General features: G+C 37.1%; 1 protein-coding gene across 1 annotated transcript in view; it reads left to right on the top strand.

Moving 5' to 3' along the window:
- Positions 1-560: 560 nt before the first annotated feature.
- Positions 561-19,667, top strand: part of LOC103561496 (alpha-2-macroglobulin-like) — a 36,155-nt gene continuing 17,048 nt past the window's right edge. The window contains exons 1-17 of the mRNA XM_008536141.2: positions 561-1,149; positions 2,746-2,929; positions 4,024-4,183; positions 4,350-4,402; positions 5,290-5,310; positions 5,573-5,741; positions 6,198-6,282; positions 7,598-7,718; positions 8,457-8,571; positions 8,739-8,848; positions 10,680-10,841; positions 13,081-13,308; positions 13,559-13,622; positions 14,764-14,906; positions 15,507-15,656; positions 17,586-17,753; positions 18,213-18,321. Of these exons, the coding sequence (XP_008534363.1) occupies positions 1,064-1,149; positions 2,746-2,929; positions 4,024-4,183; positions 4,350-4,402; positions 5,290-5,310; positions 5,573-5,741; positions 6,198-6,282; positions 7,598-7,718; positions 8,457-8,571; positions 8,739-8,848; positions 10,680-10,841; positions 13,081-13,308; positions 13,559-13,622; positions 14,764-14,906; positions 15,507-15,656; positions 17,586-17,753; positions 18,213-18,321 (2,128 nt within the window). The 5' untranslated portion in view covers positions 561-1,063. The remainder of the gene's footprint in view (positions 1,150-2,745; positions 2,930-4,023; positions 4,184-4,349; positions 4,403-5,289; positions 5,311-5,572; positions 5,742-6,197; positions 6,283-7,597; positions 7,719-8,456; positions 8,572-8,738; positions 8,849-10,679; positions 10,842-13,080; positions 13,309-13,558; positions 13,623-14,763; positions 14,907-15,506; positions 15,657-17,585; positions 17,754-18,212; positions 18,322-19,667) is intronic.

Genomic DNA, 19,667 nt, shown 5'->3' with positions numbered 1-19,667 from the left:
GCTTGTGTACACCTCTTATGTGCTCCCAGAGCATCCTGAATTTCTCTGATCATAATGTTTGACCACCGTATTTTTGTTGCTTGTTTATTTCTCTGCTCTCACACCAACAAAAATGTAAGACCTCTTAGTATGGATCCGTTTCTACATATTTGATCATTCCATCTCCATGATTTTGCATGATATCCGGCCCTGCTAGGCTCAACAAATACTTATAAAACAACCAAATGGATAGATAGATGGATGGATGGATAGAATAGTGCATATGATTAAAGACTGGTGAGGAGTAGCATATTTAGAAGGCAGTAAGGAAATTTGTACAGTAGATGGTAAAGGCAATTGGATCTTTGTTAGGCACAATAAGTCAAAGCTTGTTTTTGAGGTCAGGCTACTTCTCCTTCCATCTTTTCACTTTCTTAATTCAGGAAAATATTTTCTATTGTTCCTTTTCCAGGGCCTGGCTCTTCATCTGCAATCCGGTGATATCTCTAAGGGCAAAAACCTATTAGCTTAATCCAATATCATTTCCACAGAGGACTGCTGAATTCTGAAGCTGCTTCAACATTTAAGGTAGGCGTTTCTAATGGAGGACGTGCAGGCACACTGACTTGTAGTGAAATATCTATTTTCAGCTTGCCCAGTGTTGCTTAAATTGTAGCTTCCCTTGCCAACTATTCACGTAAGAAATGTGAGGAAAGCCACAAAAAGTGCTGTGGGGAAGTGGAAAGGAATAAGAGAGAGAAAGCGTCAAAAGCTGATTAGCCGCTTTACGGTAAAACCCAGAGAAAGTGAGCACTAACCGGAATGTGGATTTTATCCCTCCGGGAATTCTATTTAGCCCACGAGGAATTAACCTTGACTCTAAGTAGGCCCCTGAGAGCAATGACCCTTTCAGAAAATGTTCAGAGACTCTATTTTGTTTAGACAACTTGTGTGGGTGGAAATTCCTGTTTGCACAGAGAGCAGCATAAAGCACAGTTGCTCTGAGGAATGCTTGGGACCAGACCAATTGCAGGGAGTAGGGTACAATACAGTCTGATCTCCCTGAGTCCCTTCTTCCTGAAAGATGGGAAAGAGCAAATACCTTCATCCAAGTTTTATTCTCCTCCTTCTGGTCTTCATGCCTACAAATGCCTCAGTCTCTGGAAAACCGTGAGTTTCACATAGAGCATAAACTTAAAGAGTCCTTTCATTTATTTCAGATTCTTCTTTACATCATTCATTTGCCTTTCCTATGAAACTGTCACTTTCTTATCTCTAAGGTCTCTTCCAATGATGAGCTTTCATAAATCTGGATTCTTCATTCTTCACTTATTCACAACCATTTTTCTCCAACACTCTGGATCTCTGAATCTCTAAATTCTCTGAGGATATATAAAGACTTTCTAAGGGGCATTGGAAATTGATGCTTTTAAAGGAATCAATTTTCAGATCCTCAGATTCCTATTGATTGCTTGAGACCATACTATTTATGGTTTCTTACCTCCCCTTCTTAATTGCCTATTTAACACTTCATAAGAGAAAGACAAACCTCTCCCTCAATCAGCTGTTACCATGGAGCACTGTCCTGGAGTATAAAAATCTCTAGGGTGCCAAATAAAGGAAGAATTTGAAATACTGATGATGCTGAGAAAGCAAAGGACTCTCATGACGGGAGAAAATCCTTTCGCAGATCAAGTGGTGATGAATTCTCTGTTTTAACAAAATTGAAGGAAGATTAAAAGGAAATATCAGGTGATAGATGATTAGAAGCAATTCTTGATAACAGAGCACTGGGTGATTTGGAACACATACTCTAGAAGGAGCTACAAGAACTGGTAGCAGTGATATAATTGTTGTATCTGTCATTTATTTACTTTCACATGAGCAGTTTTTCACAGCACTTGTATCTACACGAACCAAAAATAGCAACAAAATTAATATTAGACCTTGTTTAACTCTTGCAATAAGGAATATCCATCCATGGATACATAAAAACAACTTATTATTCTTATTAAAGATGTGCTTTGAAAGTATTCTATATCTGTAAAGTGGAAACAAAGACTTGCCATACCACTTTCATAGGGTTGTTAAATATATATATATATGTATATATATATTCAATGAAATTCTGTAAATTGATTTTTGTAGTGCCCCACCTGAGAACGTGCTTCCTTTGTCCAGCAATCCTAGTGTAAAATAGATTTACAACATGAATAAATAAAATTAGTGTATTTTTTTTAAGATTTTATTTTTTTCCTTTTTCTCCACAAAGCCCCCTGGTACATAGTTGTATATTCTTCGTTGTGGGTCCTTCTAGTTGTGGCATGTGGGACGCTGCCTCAGTGTGGTTTGATGAGCAGTGCCATGTCCGCGCCCAGGATTCGAACCAACGAAACGCTGGGCCGCCTGCAGCGGAGTGCTTGAACTTAACCACTCGGCCACGGGGCCAGCCCCCAAATTAGTGTATTTTTATTTGAATTTATATGCACACATATTTGGGTTCCTTAAAGTGAGGTATACCTGCAAATTTTAATCTATTTAAGGCTCACTTCAAGTAAAATGTTCACTGCCATGGTGCTGATGATGGAAAGGGGAACAATTCTCACCCATGTCATTCAACAGCAGAGATCAACTTCATGCTTATCAATATGTCTTCTCTTGGTATAGAACTAATGATAGTAACAATAATTGTGATGTAAAATAGTGCTGTTGATAACAATACCTCTCCTCCTACACTCTCCTCTAACTGGACTCCCTCATTCCCAGGCACTATATGGTGCTGGTCCCCTCCCTGCTCCACTCTGAGATCCTTGAGAAAGGCTGCCTCCTTCTGAGCCACCTGAATGAAACCGTGACTGTAAGTGCTTCTTTGGAGTCTCTCAGGGAGAACAGAAGCCTCTTCACTGACTTGGTGGCAGAGAAGGACTTATTCCACTGTGTCAGTTTCATTGTGAGTATGGCTGTTTGACTTAATATACTCGGTTCTATTGGTCAGCACGATAGGGATCTAGAATTCAGTCAAGATAAGGCTTTGAGAGGCTGGCAAGGACTTCAGGAAGGAATCTAAATGTAACAACTAAGTGTGGAAATCAAGGAGCAATGCACCGGGGCCGCCCAGTGGTGCAGCAGTTAAGTTTGCACGTTCTGCTTCTCGGCGGCCCAGGGTTCACTGGCTCTGATCCCGGGTGCAGACATGGCACCGCTTGGCAAAAAGCCATGCAGTAGTAGGCGTCCCAAGTTTAAAGGAGAGGAAGATGGACATGGATGTTAGCTCCAGGCCAGTCTTCCTCAGCAAAAAGAGGAGGATTGGCAGTAGTTAGCTCAGGGCTAAACTTCCTCAAAAAAAAAAAAAAAAAAAAAGAAGCAATGCATGAATTTCCAACATGGGAGACAAATATTTATAAGCATATTAAAAATAAACTTAATAATCAAGGAAAATTCCTGTTAGAAAAAAAGCAGTATGCACCGGACAAAGGGAAAATGTGACTTCTTAAAATGGAAAAAAAAAATATTAATAAAGCAAACTAAGCCAGTGTTCAACATAAGCCCCGAGTGGCAGGCTGACAGGAATGCATCACCGCATACTCTTTCTAAAAGTGAAAATTGTAGAAATTACCATGAACAGCTATCCAACATCTCTTCAGAGTTGGTCGTACGTAAAATGCTTACAGCCTACAGCAATAAAATATTGTAGTTTTCTTCCTCATACCCTTATGAGATGCTTCTACCATGCCCTTTTAGCACATAACACTAATTTGGTCAAGTTCAGTGTGCAGTTGAATCAAGACTGGACTGGCTGATCTATAAGGAGAGATGAGTCTCATTTATGGTTTCTCTTAGTGATGTGTTTTCCTCCATCTTGTGTTCTGTCTCCTCACTTGTAAAATGACAGAAGTAATTCTTGTCCGTGCCAACTCTCCCTGCTGAGAATAAGGGAGTGAAGTTAAGCAAAAGGGGCAAGATCTCCAGTGAGGAATGGAACCAGGGATGCTTGGGGACACTTGATAGACTGATTGGGTTCTCAGGGTCTTTCCTGTGTTTCAGGTCCCGAGAGCTTCATCCAATGAGGAGGTGATGTTCCTCACTATCCAAGTCAAAGGAGCAACCCAAGAGTTCAAGAAGCGGACCACGGTGCTGATTAAAAAGAAAGAGAGCCTGGTCTTTGTCCAGACAGACAAACCCATCTACAAACCAGGGCAGACAGGTACGAAGAGGCCTACAGTCAGGAAAACTTCAAAAGGAAAGCTCTTTCTTCCCTTCACATTCTCCAGTTAAAGGCCCTATAATTTGGGTTCCTTCATAGTTTGTCTTACCAGCCTATAGACCTGGTTTAACGTTTCTGGAGCTCATAGAAAATATTTCCGTTTCAGTGAAGTTTCGTGTTGTCGTGTTGGATGAAAATTTTTACCCCCTGAATGAGTTGGTGAGTTTCCTAATATCTGTATAGAATCATTATTATCTGTATAAACAGGGTGGGAGTCTGTTTTTTTGGTGTTGGGGAAGTACCAGGCTTGGGGAAGTACCAATGTGACATCAATAACAGTAATTTCTGGCATTACAGTAGTGCAAGATCTTCATTTAAAACATAATCCCTTGTCAAGAAGGAGTTAATTTTGTCTACCTTGGTACTCATACTCAGTTGTCACGCAGTTAAATTTACTCTTTAGATAGTTCTCAATTAGGCAAATTAGAAAGATATGTTAAGTAGTAGACACAACTAAATCATCAAGTAATTTAAGTTCAAATAATTTCTCCAAGATTTGGAATTTTTCTAAACACACCAACCAAAACCTCTTCTACAAAGAAAGATGAGTGTAATTAATTTTGTTACTCCAGGCTAACACTTGATATTTATGGTAAGAAAAATCTCTTTCAATTTTAATGCAGACATCAAACCAAAGCCTTGATTTTTCTTTCCCAAATCTGTTCCTCCATCACAGAACCCACAGATACAGAGGGCAACTGAGCCCATAGCTCTGTTAGTGTTTATTTCTCAAACTGTAAAATTTTATAGAAAAAGGAGTGTTCTTTACTGGGATGCTATAAGCATTTAAGTAATGTTAGTAAATCTCTTTCCTAGTGAATAGCAGTACACATATATTTGTTACTGATGGCCTAGTAAGGTCTTACCATTATTTATAAATTGCTTAAAATGGATTAATTAAAAATTATGTAAAAAAATTAACCTGGAAGTTTTCTGTGTTCAACTACAGATAGAGTTATTCTACATAAAGCTATCTTGCTTACAAATCATAATTGAGAATATTTGAGAACAATTCTAAACTCCTTTCTTTCTCTTTTGACTTTCAGATTCCACTAGTATACATTAAGGTAAGCAACATGAAACATTTGATAATTATAAGTAAAGTAATATATTTAGGGGAAATATTCTTGAGAGGTTCTTGCAATATCCCAGACACTTGTCATTAAGGAGAAGTCTTCAAACTTATATAGCACTAGATGGTTCTAACTCTCCACCCCTCACCATGACCCCATTTGCCCTTTTTGTTGATAACATGGGATTTTCCTAGATTTCCTTTTTTGTTTCTAATGCTCTAGACTATTTTGTAAGTTATAATTAATGTATCCACAGGACCCCAAAGAAAATCGCATTGCACAATGGCAGAATCTTAAGCTAGAGAGTGGCCTCAAGCAACTGACCTTCCCCCTCTCATCAGAGCCCTTTCAGGGCTCCTATAAGGTGGTGGTACAGAAGGAATCGGGTGGAAGGGCAGAGCACCCCTTCATCGTGGAGGAATTTGGTATGGATTATGGAAAATCATGGACCGTTTTTCTTCAGACTTAAACTTCTAGGGCCTAGAATTTGAGCCTACTTGGATTCCTTCCATTTCCCATGGAAATGGGTGAGATTGGGCTTGGAATAGAATTAATTATATCTAACTTCAATGAGAACCTTCAATGACTTGTGAATAGGACTTCATAAGGCTTGGTTATTTTTGTAGCAATTTTTAATTTCAAAAAAAATGTAAAGCATTCTTGTTTTACTGGAGTCTGCCATAATTCATTAAGGTTACAGTGATCTGTCATAGTCCTTCAACCAGAATCTCCATTTAAGAATAAGGTAGATATATTGGAGAGAAGAGTTACCTTTGCAGAGCCCTAAAATGTTATTAGGGAATTGTTATGGAGAACCTGAAAATACTAATTCCCCAAAAGTTGAAAACCAATCACCAACTTCCTTTATCTCCAATGAACAGTGCTTCCCAAGTTTGAAGTGCAAGTAACAGTGCCAAAGATAATCACCATCTTGGAACAAGAGGTGAATGTGTCAGTGTGTGGCCTGTGAGTTGACTTTTTTAATCTTTTGAGGGTAATTATTTAAAGGAGACTCACCATTTGGAATATTTTGGCTAGTTTCTCTAGAAACCGTGGCGGAAAAAATACTTTAAGTAAATGGGAGCATCCCCATCTCTAGAACTTTCCTGTTGCTTTTCTGTTTTTCCTTCTTACTTTCTTGCATGTCCTTATCAGTATTATTGTAACTACAATGGGGCAGGCAACTGTTCCTAGACAGACTACACTATTAGGATCAATTCTGAAAGTGACAAAGCTGCAGATGTCACACACACACACACACACACACACACACACACAAATGGGATAATGTTGAAGGGTACTGACTCACTCTTCACCAGATTGTCGAGGAAATTCAATCCTCAAAGACCATTTACCTGACCTTGCATACAGAATGGAAAAATAGCTTAGATTCAGAATTTGTAGAAATAGGCATATTACTGAAATCTCCTCTAACTGATTGGTCTACCTAAGACATGTCGCATACCTCTTGGTACTGCCATTTTTACTGACGAGACTGGACAAGACCTCTCAAGTATCATGTTTCCAGGATCTTGTGCGTCCATGTCCAGCAATCCAGCAGTAGGACTAGCAGAAAGAGCAGGCAGAGTGAAGACCGGTCCTGCCTAATGACCACATATGTAACACACCCACTATTCAGCTGAGTCCCTGCCCCAGCACTGTCTCAGAGTAATGGCCACCAAGTTCCTGTTCCCGTATACCTGGTGAGCCAATACTCTTGTAAATAGAGATATAGAGGATATTTTAAATAGGGAAGGAAACAAACGCTCTAGAAAACACAGCAATCATCATATTTATGGCACAATCCCATTTTTGTAAAAAGTAAACAAGTAAAACTCTACATAAACAGAGATGGCTACACATAGGGAAAGGATGATGGAAGGAGAGACACCATCCTATTAACAGTCTGTTTTCTTAAGTAGAATTGAGGGTGTTTGTTTCTTCTCTTTGTTTTCTTGGTATTGTTTTTCTCTTAAGAACAGGTTTAGCTTTTGTAGTAAGAAAGATATTTTTTAAAAGATGAAGTGGAAAATAAAAAATTAGGGGAAAAAAGGCATAATGAAAGAAAACTGTAGTAAATTTCAGCATGTTGCACTGGAGATTTTTTAAAAAGAAGGGTCATCATTTAGTTCACTGGCCCTCCACATTATGAGCCCTGCAGAGATTAGGGGGAAGTACAGAGAGTAAACGCACAATAGCTAAAGGGGAAATATAAATAGGCAGAAAATGGGGATGTTCAATGTCTGTCTGCTTTGATTCATTTGGCAACCTCCTATGACAGATACACGTATGGGAAGCCTGTCCCAGGACATGCGACCGTGACCGTGTGCAGAAAATATAGTAACCCTTCTAACTGCTTTGGCAGAGAGTCAGAGGCTATCTGTGAGAAATTCAGTCAGCAGGTAGGTGGAAAACTATTCCTTCTAGGGATAACAACAGAGGCACTGTTGATAAACAGTGAGTTCAACGTGATGCTAACTTGGAAGGAGAGCAATCTGTAAGAGAATTCTATGCTAGTTATTGCAGTCTTTAAAAAATTACATGATTTAGCACAATGGGAATTATTTATTTCCTGTAATTATTTATTGTGGGTGTTCTTGGTGCATCAAGCACCCAAAATGATGGAAGTTGAGCAAGCTCCACTACCTGGCATTCAAAGTCTTCTTGGGCATCCACTTGTATGATGGAAGAAGAGAAAACATCCACCTCTTAACCACCTTGGCTGGGAAGGGTGTCGGTATTGCTCTCTTTCTATTAGCAAGAGCTTGTCACATGGCCAGGGAGGTAGGAAACACAGTGCCCTGATGGGAAGCCACTCCGCAGCCACAGTTGTATACTCTGGGAGGGGAACCAGACTTTGGTGAAGAGTTAGCTGCCTGCTACAGTGAGATTACCCAAAAATTTTTAAGGCATTTCTATCTCATCTACCCTAGTGAATATCAGATATCAAGGAATACACTTGTCAATTATAAACCAGATACTGTTGTGAAATGTAATAATAATTAATCCCTAGAAAATATTTATTGTGTTCTTATCATAGGAGATCGCTAGGCTATGTTTCCTTCCAAAATCCCAACAGATTAACTGATCACTGATGTGTCCAGTGTTATGTTGTTGTATTATATTTTTTCCCCTCTTAGCTAAACAACCAGGGCTGCTTGTCTCAGCAAGTGAAAACCAAGATCTTTCAGATGAAGAGAGAAGGGTTTGCAATGAAACTTGAAGTCGAGGCCAAGATCCAAGAAGAAGGAACAGGTTTGTGTACTACATGGTATAAAAGAAATAACAATGTATAAAAGAAAAAACAATGGACATTGATTTATTTCCTTTGCCAAATTATAAATTGAAAGAGAAGAGGTCACATAAGAAGTTCAGGGAGACCATCCTTCCAAAAAAGAACTTATTTATTTCTTCTTTTTCAGAGGTGGAATTAACTGGAAGAGGATCCAGTGAAATAACAAGAACCATAACCAAACTCTCCTTTGTGAAAGTGGACTCGAACTTTAGACAAGGGATCCCGTTCTTTGGGCAGGTGGAGTATTTTGCAATTCACAATCAGACTATGTACTATCACCTAATAAGCAGAGCATAGTCTGCTAAAAACGTTACCTGGCTAATGTTATCTGTTGATTAATACAACCAAAGGCATAAAACCACATAAAAAGAAATGTGTTCCTCTATAAATTTGTATATGAAATCTATAAACTCATTCCAAAGCACTATCAAAATAGAAGATTTTTTTCACTTCTGGAACAGCATTGTGTGATGTCACTCAAGCTCCTTTTGCTGATTTACCAGGCAGTCTCAGATTTTTATATTTTCTCACAAGAATCTCAAAATTCATGGTGGCCACTTACATTATTCTTCTAACACTAACTTTGTTTGGAAATGAGTGGGTAAGTGGCTTTAATTTTTATTTTGAAGTATAAAAGATTCTACTGTACCTAGTGTTTTTTATGAATATTATATTTACATTAGCTTTTCTATAATACTTGTTATATAAATATAATAAGTATATTTTTAAAACAGTACACATAAGGGTAAAATACTGCTATTTAAGGTTCCCAGATTTTAAAATTACAAACTTTCTCACAGGCCTACAAAAAAATCTTCTATTGTTATCTTTCTATTATAAGCGGATGTACAAATGGATCTTTCTGACTTCAAAAGTCTGAGATGACAGTTTTATGTACCTCAGCGTCTAATTACTGTGTATCATGTTCTTAATGGACATGTTATAGGATTTTAGCTGTGGAGAGTGTAAAAGACAGAGAGACTAGACTTGACAAAAAAGTGCTGCAGTAAATTTTAGAATGTGTTGATCATGACAGCAAACATTCAGAAACTTTGGTCACTTCCTAAAATGAAAGTATAGTCTATTTTTTTTAACTTCTCAGATGTATATAGTAGTTTTTTGATATTTTATTCCTGCTAAATAACTATCCCATTAGTCATAAGGCTTTCTCACCAAAAGAGTAAGGATCAGAGTCGTGTTCCCATACTTGTCTTCGTACATACAGTCGACATTTCATTGTCAAACTTAGATTTTGTTAAATAATTACAGATACTGATCCAGTCTGCCAGTTGGCCTTCCTTCTGCCAAAATAGCTTATACTGAAAAAGAATCACCATCTTTACAATCTGCACTGGACTGCTCATCTCCTAAATTCAATATTAGCAGTATTTTGACTTTAGGCCCTTATTTAATACTTTGCGAGTCTTCTTAATTTTACATTTTCCACATGAGAAGAGCCTCATAAAATCTGCCTACCTTCCAAAGGTAGAGAAGGTTGAAAATCTAGGTTCAGAAACACATACCATATATAAAACAACTAGGGAAGCACTCGGGATAATGTATTAGCAGTTGATTTGTGCACTTACTATATTTCAGAACACAAATCCATAGAAAGTTAACAGTCTACCACAAAATAGGTGTTTTGGGTTCAATTAAATTTGGCTAATGGATTAAAAATTTTTATTACTATATGATTCGTGTGTTCTGTGACTCTCCAAGAATTATATATAATACACAGCATTTTCAAAATATCCACACAATACATTTTTCAGGTCACCCCTATTATCTCTATCATTCTCTATCCCTTTACACTGCTTTATTTTTCCTCTTAGGACTGATTACTACTAAATCAATATATATTATTTCTTTAACACCTGTCTCTTTTACTAGACTGTAAGCTCTACGACGGAAGGAAACATTTTGTTCACTGCCATACCCTCAATGCATCGAACCATGCCATGTCCTATATGCCAACATATAAGACACATTCTATTTTGTGATAAAATGAATATGTTTGGTGTCTATTGGATATTAGCCATCTAACCGATCCACACTTTTTAATCCTCAGGTGCTCCTAGTAGATGGGAAAGGTGTCCCCATGCCAAATAAACTCATCTTCATCACAGCAAATGAAGCTAACTATTCTTCCAACACTACCACTGATGAGCATGGGCTAGTGCAGTTCTCCATCAACACCACCAACATCATGGATACCACCCTCACTGTCACGGTAAGTTTGGAAAGAAGTTACTAATGACCTGAAGTAGCCTTGGAAAAAAGGTTGCTACCTAAAAGTGATAAAATTTCCAAATTGTATTTAGTCCTATGGAGAGAAAAAAAAATAGCAATTAGAAACTTACCTAAGGTCAACTTTGAAAAAGTTTATGAAAAAGGAGGCAGTACGGTGTTGTGGCTAAAAGTGTGGGTTCTACTTGTACTTGGAATGTAAAATGGTGAGACCACTAGGAAAAACAGTATAGCAGCTCCTCAAAAAATTAAAAATAGAACTATCATATGATCCAGTAATCCCACTTCTGGGTATACATCCAAAAGAGTTGAAAGCAGAGTCTCAAAGAGGAATTTGCACACCCATGTTCATAGCAGCACTATTCACAATAGCCGAGAAGTTGAAGAGACTCAAATATCTGTCAAGAGATAAATGGATAAATCAAATGTGATATATACAAACAATGGAATAGCAATAAGCCTTAAAAAGAAAGGAAATCCTGTCACATGCTACAACATGGATGAACTTTGAGGATATTATGCTAAGTGAAATAGCCAGTCACAAAAAAACAAATGCTGTATGATTCCACTTAAATGAAGTATCTGAAGTGTCAAAGTCATAGAAACACAAAGTCAAAAGGTGATTGGCAGGGGCTGGGGAGAAGGAGCAATAAGGAGCTGTTAAAGAGTTTGAGATGGTTATAGAGTTTGAGTTTTGCAAGATGAAAAAGTTCTGGAGATCTATTGTACACTACTTTACACAACCAAACTGTACACTTAAAAATGGTTAAGATGGTAATTTTATGTTGTGTGCTTTTTACCATAATTTTTTTAAAAGTATAGGTTCCAGAATCAGATAAAGTAGGTTCAAATCTGGCTCAACTCTGTATTAAGAGCAAATAACTAAAAATCTCTATACTTCATTTCCTTATCTATAAAATGAGTGTAATATTAATACCTAACTCTTGGGGTTACTGTGAGGATTAAATGAGATAATACATGTAAGCGCCCTTTAACCATTAAATATTATTACCTTAAAAGCATCATTTTAACATCATTAGCATTTAGGTTAAACATATAAACCCCATCAATTATCGTTCTTACTTTACTTTTGTCATGCCATTCTGATTTTCTCCAGATTTTCATCCATACCCATATAACTTGCTTTGTATAGCATATAGTTCTCTATTCGTCAATGGAGATGTAGATATACCTTTATAGATATATGGATACACAACAAATATTATACAATAATAGTGATGGAAAACTCTTGCCTCTTAGGACTTTTCATATAAATATAAAATAGGAATAAATAATATATTTTATTGATTCAGCTTTAAATAGATGGCATAAAAGCCCATAGCCCTAATAACTCAAAATTGAATGTTCACTCATTTATTCAATCAAGAAGTGTTTTGAATGCTTTCTATGTACAAGGCACTCTGCTAGTCCTGAAAATGAAAATATTATTTTTAAGTGCTCCCTCTTTTTCATAATCATTTGTGTGTTATCACTAGAACATACACTGAGTTATGAACAAAGTGTTTTGCTGACACAAGGATTCAGTCGTGCTACTTGGGAGGTGAGGATGAAGATAGGAGAAGCCTGGAAAGAATAGAGAACAACTTCTTCATGAAGAAAGTTGAAACACAACCCAAATAAGGCCTATAAGCCTTCAGAATCCAGAACCACAGAAAGCATTAAAAATACTTAGCCTAAGACAGTGCAGGAGAGGTAGACTTCAGTTAATTCACCAACCCAACTCTGGAACCAATGCTGTTTATAGAAAGTGTTCTCAGACTCCTAAGGTTGCAATATTACATTTATTCATAATACCTATTTGAGGTATACCTCAAATACCGGCCACGAGTCCTCTACTTTCTGAAATGCAATTCTTCAGTTTCTGGAGATTATTTAGTCTCTTCAGTGAGGTCTCATAGCTCCAGTGTTTCTGTCCTCATAGGTCAAGTGGCCAAAGAAATGTTGCGCAAGCTAATCAGAACAAAGGATGCCTCCTTTTATGCTCTTTAGAAATATAAATACCAACATACGGAGCCTCTGCAGTGTAAAGGCCTGTAATACAGATGAACAAAATGAGGGGTCCTTCTCTCTCACTTTTTACTGTGCAGCAAAAGATTTCTAGGTACTAGTTAAGGAGGAAAGTAAATAAATGCAGAGTTGTGAGAATACTGATTCTCTATAACATATAATCTATAAAATAATATTTTTTTTTCTTTCATTAGGTCAAACACAAGGATCATAGCCCTTGTCATGCCTTTCAATGGCTGTCAGAAGAAAACGAAGAAGCTCATCACACTGCTAATCTTGTATTCTCCCCAAGCAAGAGTTTTGTCCACCTTGAGCCCATGCCTCGTGAACTGCCCTGTGGCCAAACTCAGACAGTCCAAGTACACTATATTCTAAATGGACAGGTCCTGCAGGAGCTGAAGGAGCTTGTGTTCTATTATCTGGTGAGAAGGGAGGCCACTGCATTGACTCACCTGTAGAGACAAAAGCTCTCTATGGGGCAAGGAATTATGAAGGTCTTTAGGCATCACTATTTTGACTTCTTATCCATATTCCTTTCGAAAATTCGACTTCTCTCAGGGCTAATTATTGCCAGCAGGGGCTCAATAAAACACGCATCACAGGCTGGAAGGCAAGACTTAGGGTACCACCTCTGTCAGACAAATTAATTCCTTTTCATTTCCTTTTTTGCAGATGATGGCAAAGGGAGGCATTGTCCGAAATGGAACTCACACACTGCCTGTGGAGCAGGGAGACAGTAAGTATATCCGTAATTCCATATTTCTTCCCCACTTCAACACATCAACTTTATACTGCAGAAATAACAGGAATAGCCTCAAATAAAGGGAGAGAACTTCCATCTAACCCCGAAAAAGAAGAAGTTGAGGGGAGAAAGCAATAATGTTTCTTTTTTTCACCTTTTATCAGATATTTCTTTTCTTTTCCTCAGCATATTCTGTTCAGATTATTTAAAATGTTGATATTGTTGTTTTATAATCTATGCTTATTCTAAATTTTCAAACCATAAATATTCATAGAACTTCTCCTCAAAATGACATTTCAAAATTGTTTTAGACAATGGAGAGAAAGTAAAATTTTGGAGTGTCTTCTATATCCTAGGCTTGTGTGGAGTCATTTGTATCTTTATATCATATTTTGCTTTTGAAGATAGCTATGGTTTATGAAGAGTTAAAGTGGATACTTCCACCACTGAAATAGACTCTCCCCATGAACAATTATGGAACAACATAAACCTCTGAAGGTTTCTCCTACTCTAAGGGAGAACCATCAGTGAACTGCTCTTCTCTTGCCTCTTCCTAGCAACACAGAAGCACCATGATAGACTTACAGAAGTTTAATGCAATGTCTAAAGAATCTACGCAGGCATCAAAAAGTAACTTTTAAAAGAGCACAGTACCCTCTTAAGAAGAAAAGAATAGAATATTTGGTTCATAGAAGGTTAAGGAGGATATAAGGATAAATACAATGTGTTAATCTCTTACTATTACATCTCACAACTTTAGGTTCTATTTCCCTTCTCAGTGTGAGGTATAGATCAGATGGGAGCCAAGTGGATGTCTCCATACACTTAGATAGCATTAGTGCCTTATATAGCTGAGCTAAAACAAAATTGGTGAGAAATCATTATGATTTAAATGACAAGAGAGGGCTTTGATAAAGTTTTTCTCTACAGCTAGAGTTCTTAGAGATAAAACGTTTTTAGAGGTAGTCATTCATCCATTACATCTACTGTTCATGATATCTATTACACCTACTAATAGAAACAATCATTAACCAGACCAGGCTCCTAAAATGGCCTTGTGCAACAGAAAAATTTCATTTCAGCCCTGGGGAGATGTCTAACTCATAATCACTTCCTGAATCTCTCTGTGCTCCAGTGAGAGGCCATTTTTCTGTGTCAGTCCTGGTGGAGTCAGACATCGCTCCCATTGCTCGACTGCTCGTCTATACCATTTTACCTGATGGGGAAGTGGTTGGGGATTCTGCAAAATATGAAATTGAAAACTGTCTGGCCAACAAGGTGGGTGCTTTATATCACAAATTTGCAATGTTAAAACTAGAAGTTACTATTGTTATCAATTATTTTCTACTTGCACACATTGGGGCCAAAGGGGTTAAATGAATTCCTCAGAGAATTTCACCAAGGTAATGGCAGTCACAATAAGAAGCCATGTCACTTGACTCCTAGCGCAAAATTCTCATGCATTGTCTCTTACCACGTGGTACAGTTCAGAGTACCTCGTTCCCTTCTATGATGAAATGTTGGGAAATTGGTGAGGAAGTTTTTAAGACTACTAAAGAGCCAAAAAAAATACAAGAGCATCTAGAACTATTTGCATTCTACTCACAGGTAATAAACACTTCACCATGTATCAAAGGTAAAAATAGTATTTCAAATTAAATAATGTATAAGAATAATTAGATATCATGATAATGGCTCAACCGATTCTTGAGAGTGAAGTGTAGGGGAAAGACAGCCTCAAGTCTCATACAGTGTCAACCACCACAAAGTCCAAAAGACTGATTGTGCATTAAATGTGAGGAACACTCAGGAAATGCTGGCAAATGCATGATTAAATCAGGAAATTTGCCTTTCTGACTTTTCTCCACAATTCCACAGGTGGATTTGAGCTTCAGCCCAGCACAGAGTCTCCCGGGCTCACCCGCCCACCTGCGAGTCACAGCTTCTCCTCAGTCCCTCTGCGCCCTCCGTGCCGTGGACCAAAGTGTGCTGCTCATGAAGCCTGAGGCAGAGCTGTCCCCGGCCTCAGTGAGTTCCCGGCAACCTCAGGGGCCAGGAAGGGCCAGGCAAGAGTCTTCAAGCAAGAAGAAATGCCTATCTGAGTAGGATAGGATCTATTACTATTAAATTTATCTAGGAGTTTATAGTTTTGAGCTCTTTCATGTGCACTTTTTTGGTGAGGAAAATATTACATGTGAATATATATGTATAAAATCATGTATCATTCAGTCTTTGAGACCCTAGAGCTCTATAAAACCAATAACAGGATTTTCAAACTAGCTTCAGCATTTTAAAAACCCTAACAAAATGGTACATTTACTTGCACTGACTGCACAGGCTAAATGAAATATCAAATTTCTGTCATTATAAGCCTTATATCAGTTGAAACACTGGACGTCCCAAGATGCACACAATTTCTGAAGGCACATGTGTACTGTCTCTGATGAATCAAAATTAGGAGTAATGATTACTATACAACAAATGACAGTGACAAATGAAATCTTTTAAATATTGGATTAGCAGAAGAAATAAAGGAATATGCTGGAGTGGAACAATCAGAAAGCACTTAATAGCACTCACTAATAGTCGTTTGCTCATATCTTCAAAGTTTCAATAGGAGGCCAATTGGAATAACCTCTTACTGAAGGTTTTTTACTCTTAAAATTTTACAAAGGGAAATTTACATTTTTGCTTCCCTAAAAGAGAAACTTCTAGGAAAGGATTTTTTACTCTTCGGTCCTTCCAATTGGATTTAATTGAAAATATTATAATACTTCTAAGTTAAGTATTAAGTACATTTCAATAGTAGGAACAAGGGTAACATATGGAAAAATAATATTAATGTTTTATGTTTGTATAATATAATTTTAAAGTTCCCTAAGTTTTTTTTTTAATTAAAACAACCCTGGTGGACAGATAAAGCAAAAATCCTACTTAATTTGTTAATAAAGCAGAAGCATTCAGATATGTAGCAGTAGATCTGGGTTAAAACACTGGTTCCCCTCAATCCTTGATAATGTTTTACTAATGAAACACTTTGTTCCTAGTAGCAAAAGTTATTCATTCAACATGTATTTATTTAGTGCCTACTGTGTTCTAGGCATGTCTACTGTGTGTCTAAGTTCTGGGGATTTAGTAGTGAACAACTGGAAAGACAAAATCCATGCTATCATGGAACTTACATTTTTATACATTAGACAGACAGTAATTATGTAATATGCTTTGGAGGAAAAAAAAAGCTGAGAGGGGAGATGGAGAATATAAGAGGGAGCTGCCTTTGAGAAAGTGTCTAACTTCATTACACTACTCACTTTGCTAATCTATTCTTGTCAATCAACTTTAAAGTCCTATGGATATAATATAGCACACCTATCAGCATTTTTATGTTTGTCTTACTCTTCCCCTTCAAATGAATTTGAAAGCATCATTTCTAGTATTTTACAGTTAAAATTTTATGTATTGTGTGAAGATCTGGAGCATTTTGCTCCCATGAATAATACCTAAAAAATACTATCCTAACCTATATAGATGATATATACTTATTCATGTGTCTGTTTAGAACATGTGTTCATTTACTTGTTATAATCTGAGTCATTTGCTAAGTTCAGGATAGAGATAAAAACTGTCATTTTCAATCTATCATCCAAAGCTTTGTACAATGTCTCAGAAATAGCATACCTCAATTTTTCTTAATAAAACTTTATTTCATTCTAGAGTGGAATCTAGGGATTGCCTCTGAACTGTGAAACAAATGATTATGATCCTTGAATACTTAGACGGGAATATTTTTATTTTTTTTCCTAAAATTGTTACACATCTTCAAAATCATCTTCTTAATCGATTATCTAAGTAACAGAGGTACTCAAAGAAAGACAGTATTATTCTTTTCTTTTCTCCTTTCACTTAAGAAAAATAAACCAAAAATATGTTTGTCCTTTTGTCCTTGCATTTGTACAGGTTTATAGCCTGCTACCAGTAAAGGACCTCACTGGTTTCCCTGAGAGTTTAAATCAAAATGAGGAAGACGATGGAGACTGTGTCAATCACCGTAATGTCTATATCAATGGAATCATGTATTCCCCAGTATCAAATACAAATGAAAAAGATATCTACAGCTTCCTAAAGGTAAATTCCTGATATTTTAGACAGTCAGTTCTTAAGGTTCACAAAGTATTATATATGGAAAAAAATATTTATTTTAATGCTTTCATATCAGAGTTAAGGATAATGAGACATCAAGAGTTAAGGACAGTGAGACATAGTGACTTCTCCAAGGCCACTGCTACTCCAGAGGCAGGAGTGGAACTTTTTGGACTATTAATCAAGTTTTTTCTTTTTACTGAAATTTATTTCCTCATGATATTTATAAATATCACATATGCAAAATAATTACCATTGACAGAATTTTACAAACAGAATGAAATTACCTCTGTAAACATATCTATATCCATTCTACATATGTGAACATTAAACATTTAATATTAAGCTAATCACATTGTGTGTTAAATTCATTGATAAGAAGTTATGTGCCTATATACATTTTCTAATATTTATGTACTGATTAGATAATAATTTCCTTTACAGGATATGGGCTTAAGGGTATTTACCAACTCAAAGATTCATAAGCCCAAGGTATGTACCCAGCATGAATACTTTACAACACGGAAGTATGGAAGACTATTAGCTGCTCCAGGTAAAAAAAATTAATAACCTAATACGTTAACCCAAATAAAAGAATTTTTTAAAAGATAAAATGTAAGGGGGCTGGCCCCGTGGCCGAGTGGTTAAGTTCGCGCGCTCCGCTGCAGGTGACCCAGTGTTTCGTTGGTTCGAATCCTGGGCGCGGACATGGCACTGCTCATCAAAACCACGCTGAGGCAGTGTCCCACATACCACAACTAGAAGGACCCACAACAAAGAATATACAACTATGTACTGGGGGCTTTGGGGAGAAAAAATAAAAAAATAAAATAAAATCTTTAAAAAAAAAAAAAAAAAGATAAAATGTAAGGGGCTGGCCCTGTGGCCGAGTGGTTAAGTTCGCACGCTCCGAGGCAGGTGGCCCAGTGTTTCGTCAGTTCGAATCCTGGGCGCAGACATGGCACTGCTCATCAAACCACGCTGAGGCAGCGTCCCACATGCCACAACTAGAAGGACCCACAACGAAGAATATACAACTATGTACCAGGGGGCTTTGGGGAGAAAAAGGAAAAAATAAAATATTTTCTAAAAAAAAGATAAAATGTAAGAAAATTAACAAAAACGGACTGATTCAGATATATTAATGTTCTTACTCAAGGTCAAATGGCAATACAAACCCCAAAATTCTGATTGGGTCAAGCCTTCACACATGCAAAGCTGGAGAGAATACAAGGCAGATGACGAAAAGTGTTGTAAGAGAGGTGCAGATATGCAGAATGAAAGAAAGGATTGATTCTGATTGAGGAATCAGAAAATCATTCATAAAGAATCTGCCTCCAGTAAGTGGAGGTGTATGGGGTGAAAAGGGAAGAGAAATTTTCCAGGCACAGGATTAGTGTAAACAGAAATAAAAGTGTTCACAAATGGTGACTACATTCTTACCAGTCAAGTAGAGAAGCTCTTTACCTTCCCCAAAACATCAGCCAATATTCATGTTGAAATCACACTCATTTTTCAATGCTGTGGCTACTTCTTTGATGAATCAGACCGTAATCAAGTATTCATTTATAGTCTGATATTGTCAAATTGTGGCTGAATATAGGCTGAGTACAAACAAAAGAGTTTGTCAAAAATCAAGGAAAACATTCAGCGAGAAGCAATTGGCTATATGGAATTTTTAGAAAGATTATTCTGTATTTTTTATTATTTACAAATTATATTCTAGACTTCTTTATCAGTAAGATTTATAGTAACCTTGTGTATGTACAAGTGTATATATGCACACATTTTTTTCCAGAGAGCTGGTTGTTAATTGTTTACCAGCACACCATTAACAGAAGGTAAACAGGGTAAAACATCCTAACTCTGATTGTCTGACACATATGGGAATAAACAGCC

The sequence above is a fragment of the Equus przewalskii genome, chromosome 5 (assembly GCF_037783145.1).
Source record: "Equus przewalskii isolate Varuska chromosome 5, EquPr2, whole genome shotgun sequence".
Classification (NCBI taxonomy): domain Eukaryota; kingdom Metazoa; phylum Chordata; class Mammalia; order Perissodactyla; family Equidae; genus Equus; species Equus przewalskii.
This window is presented reverse-complemented; position numbering and strand designations above follow the sequence as displayed.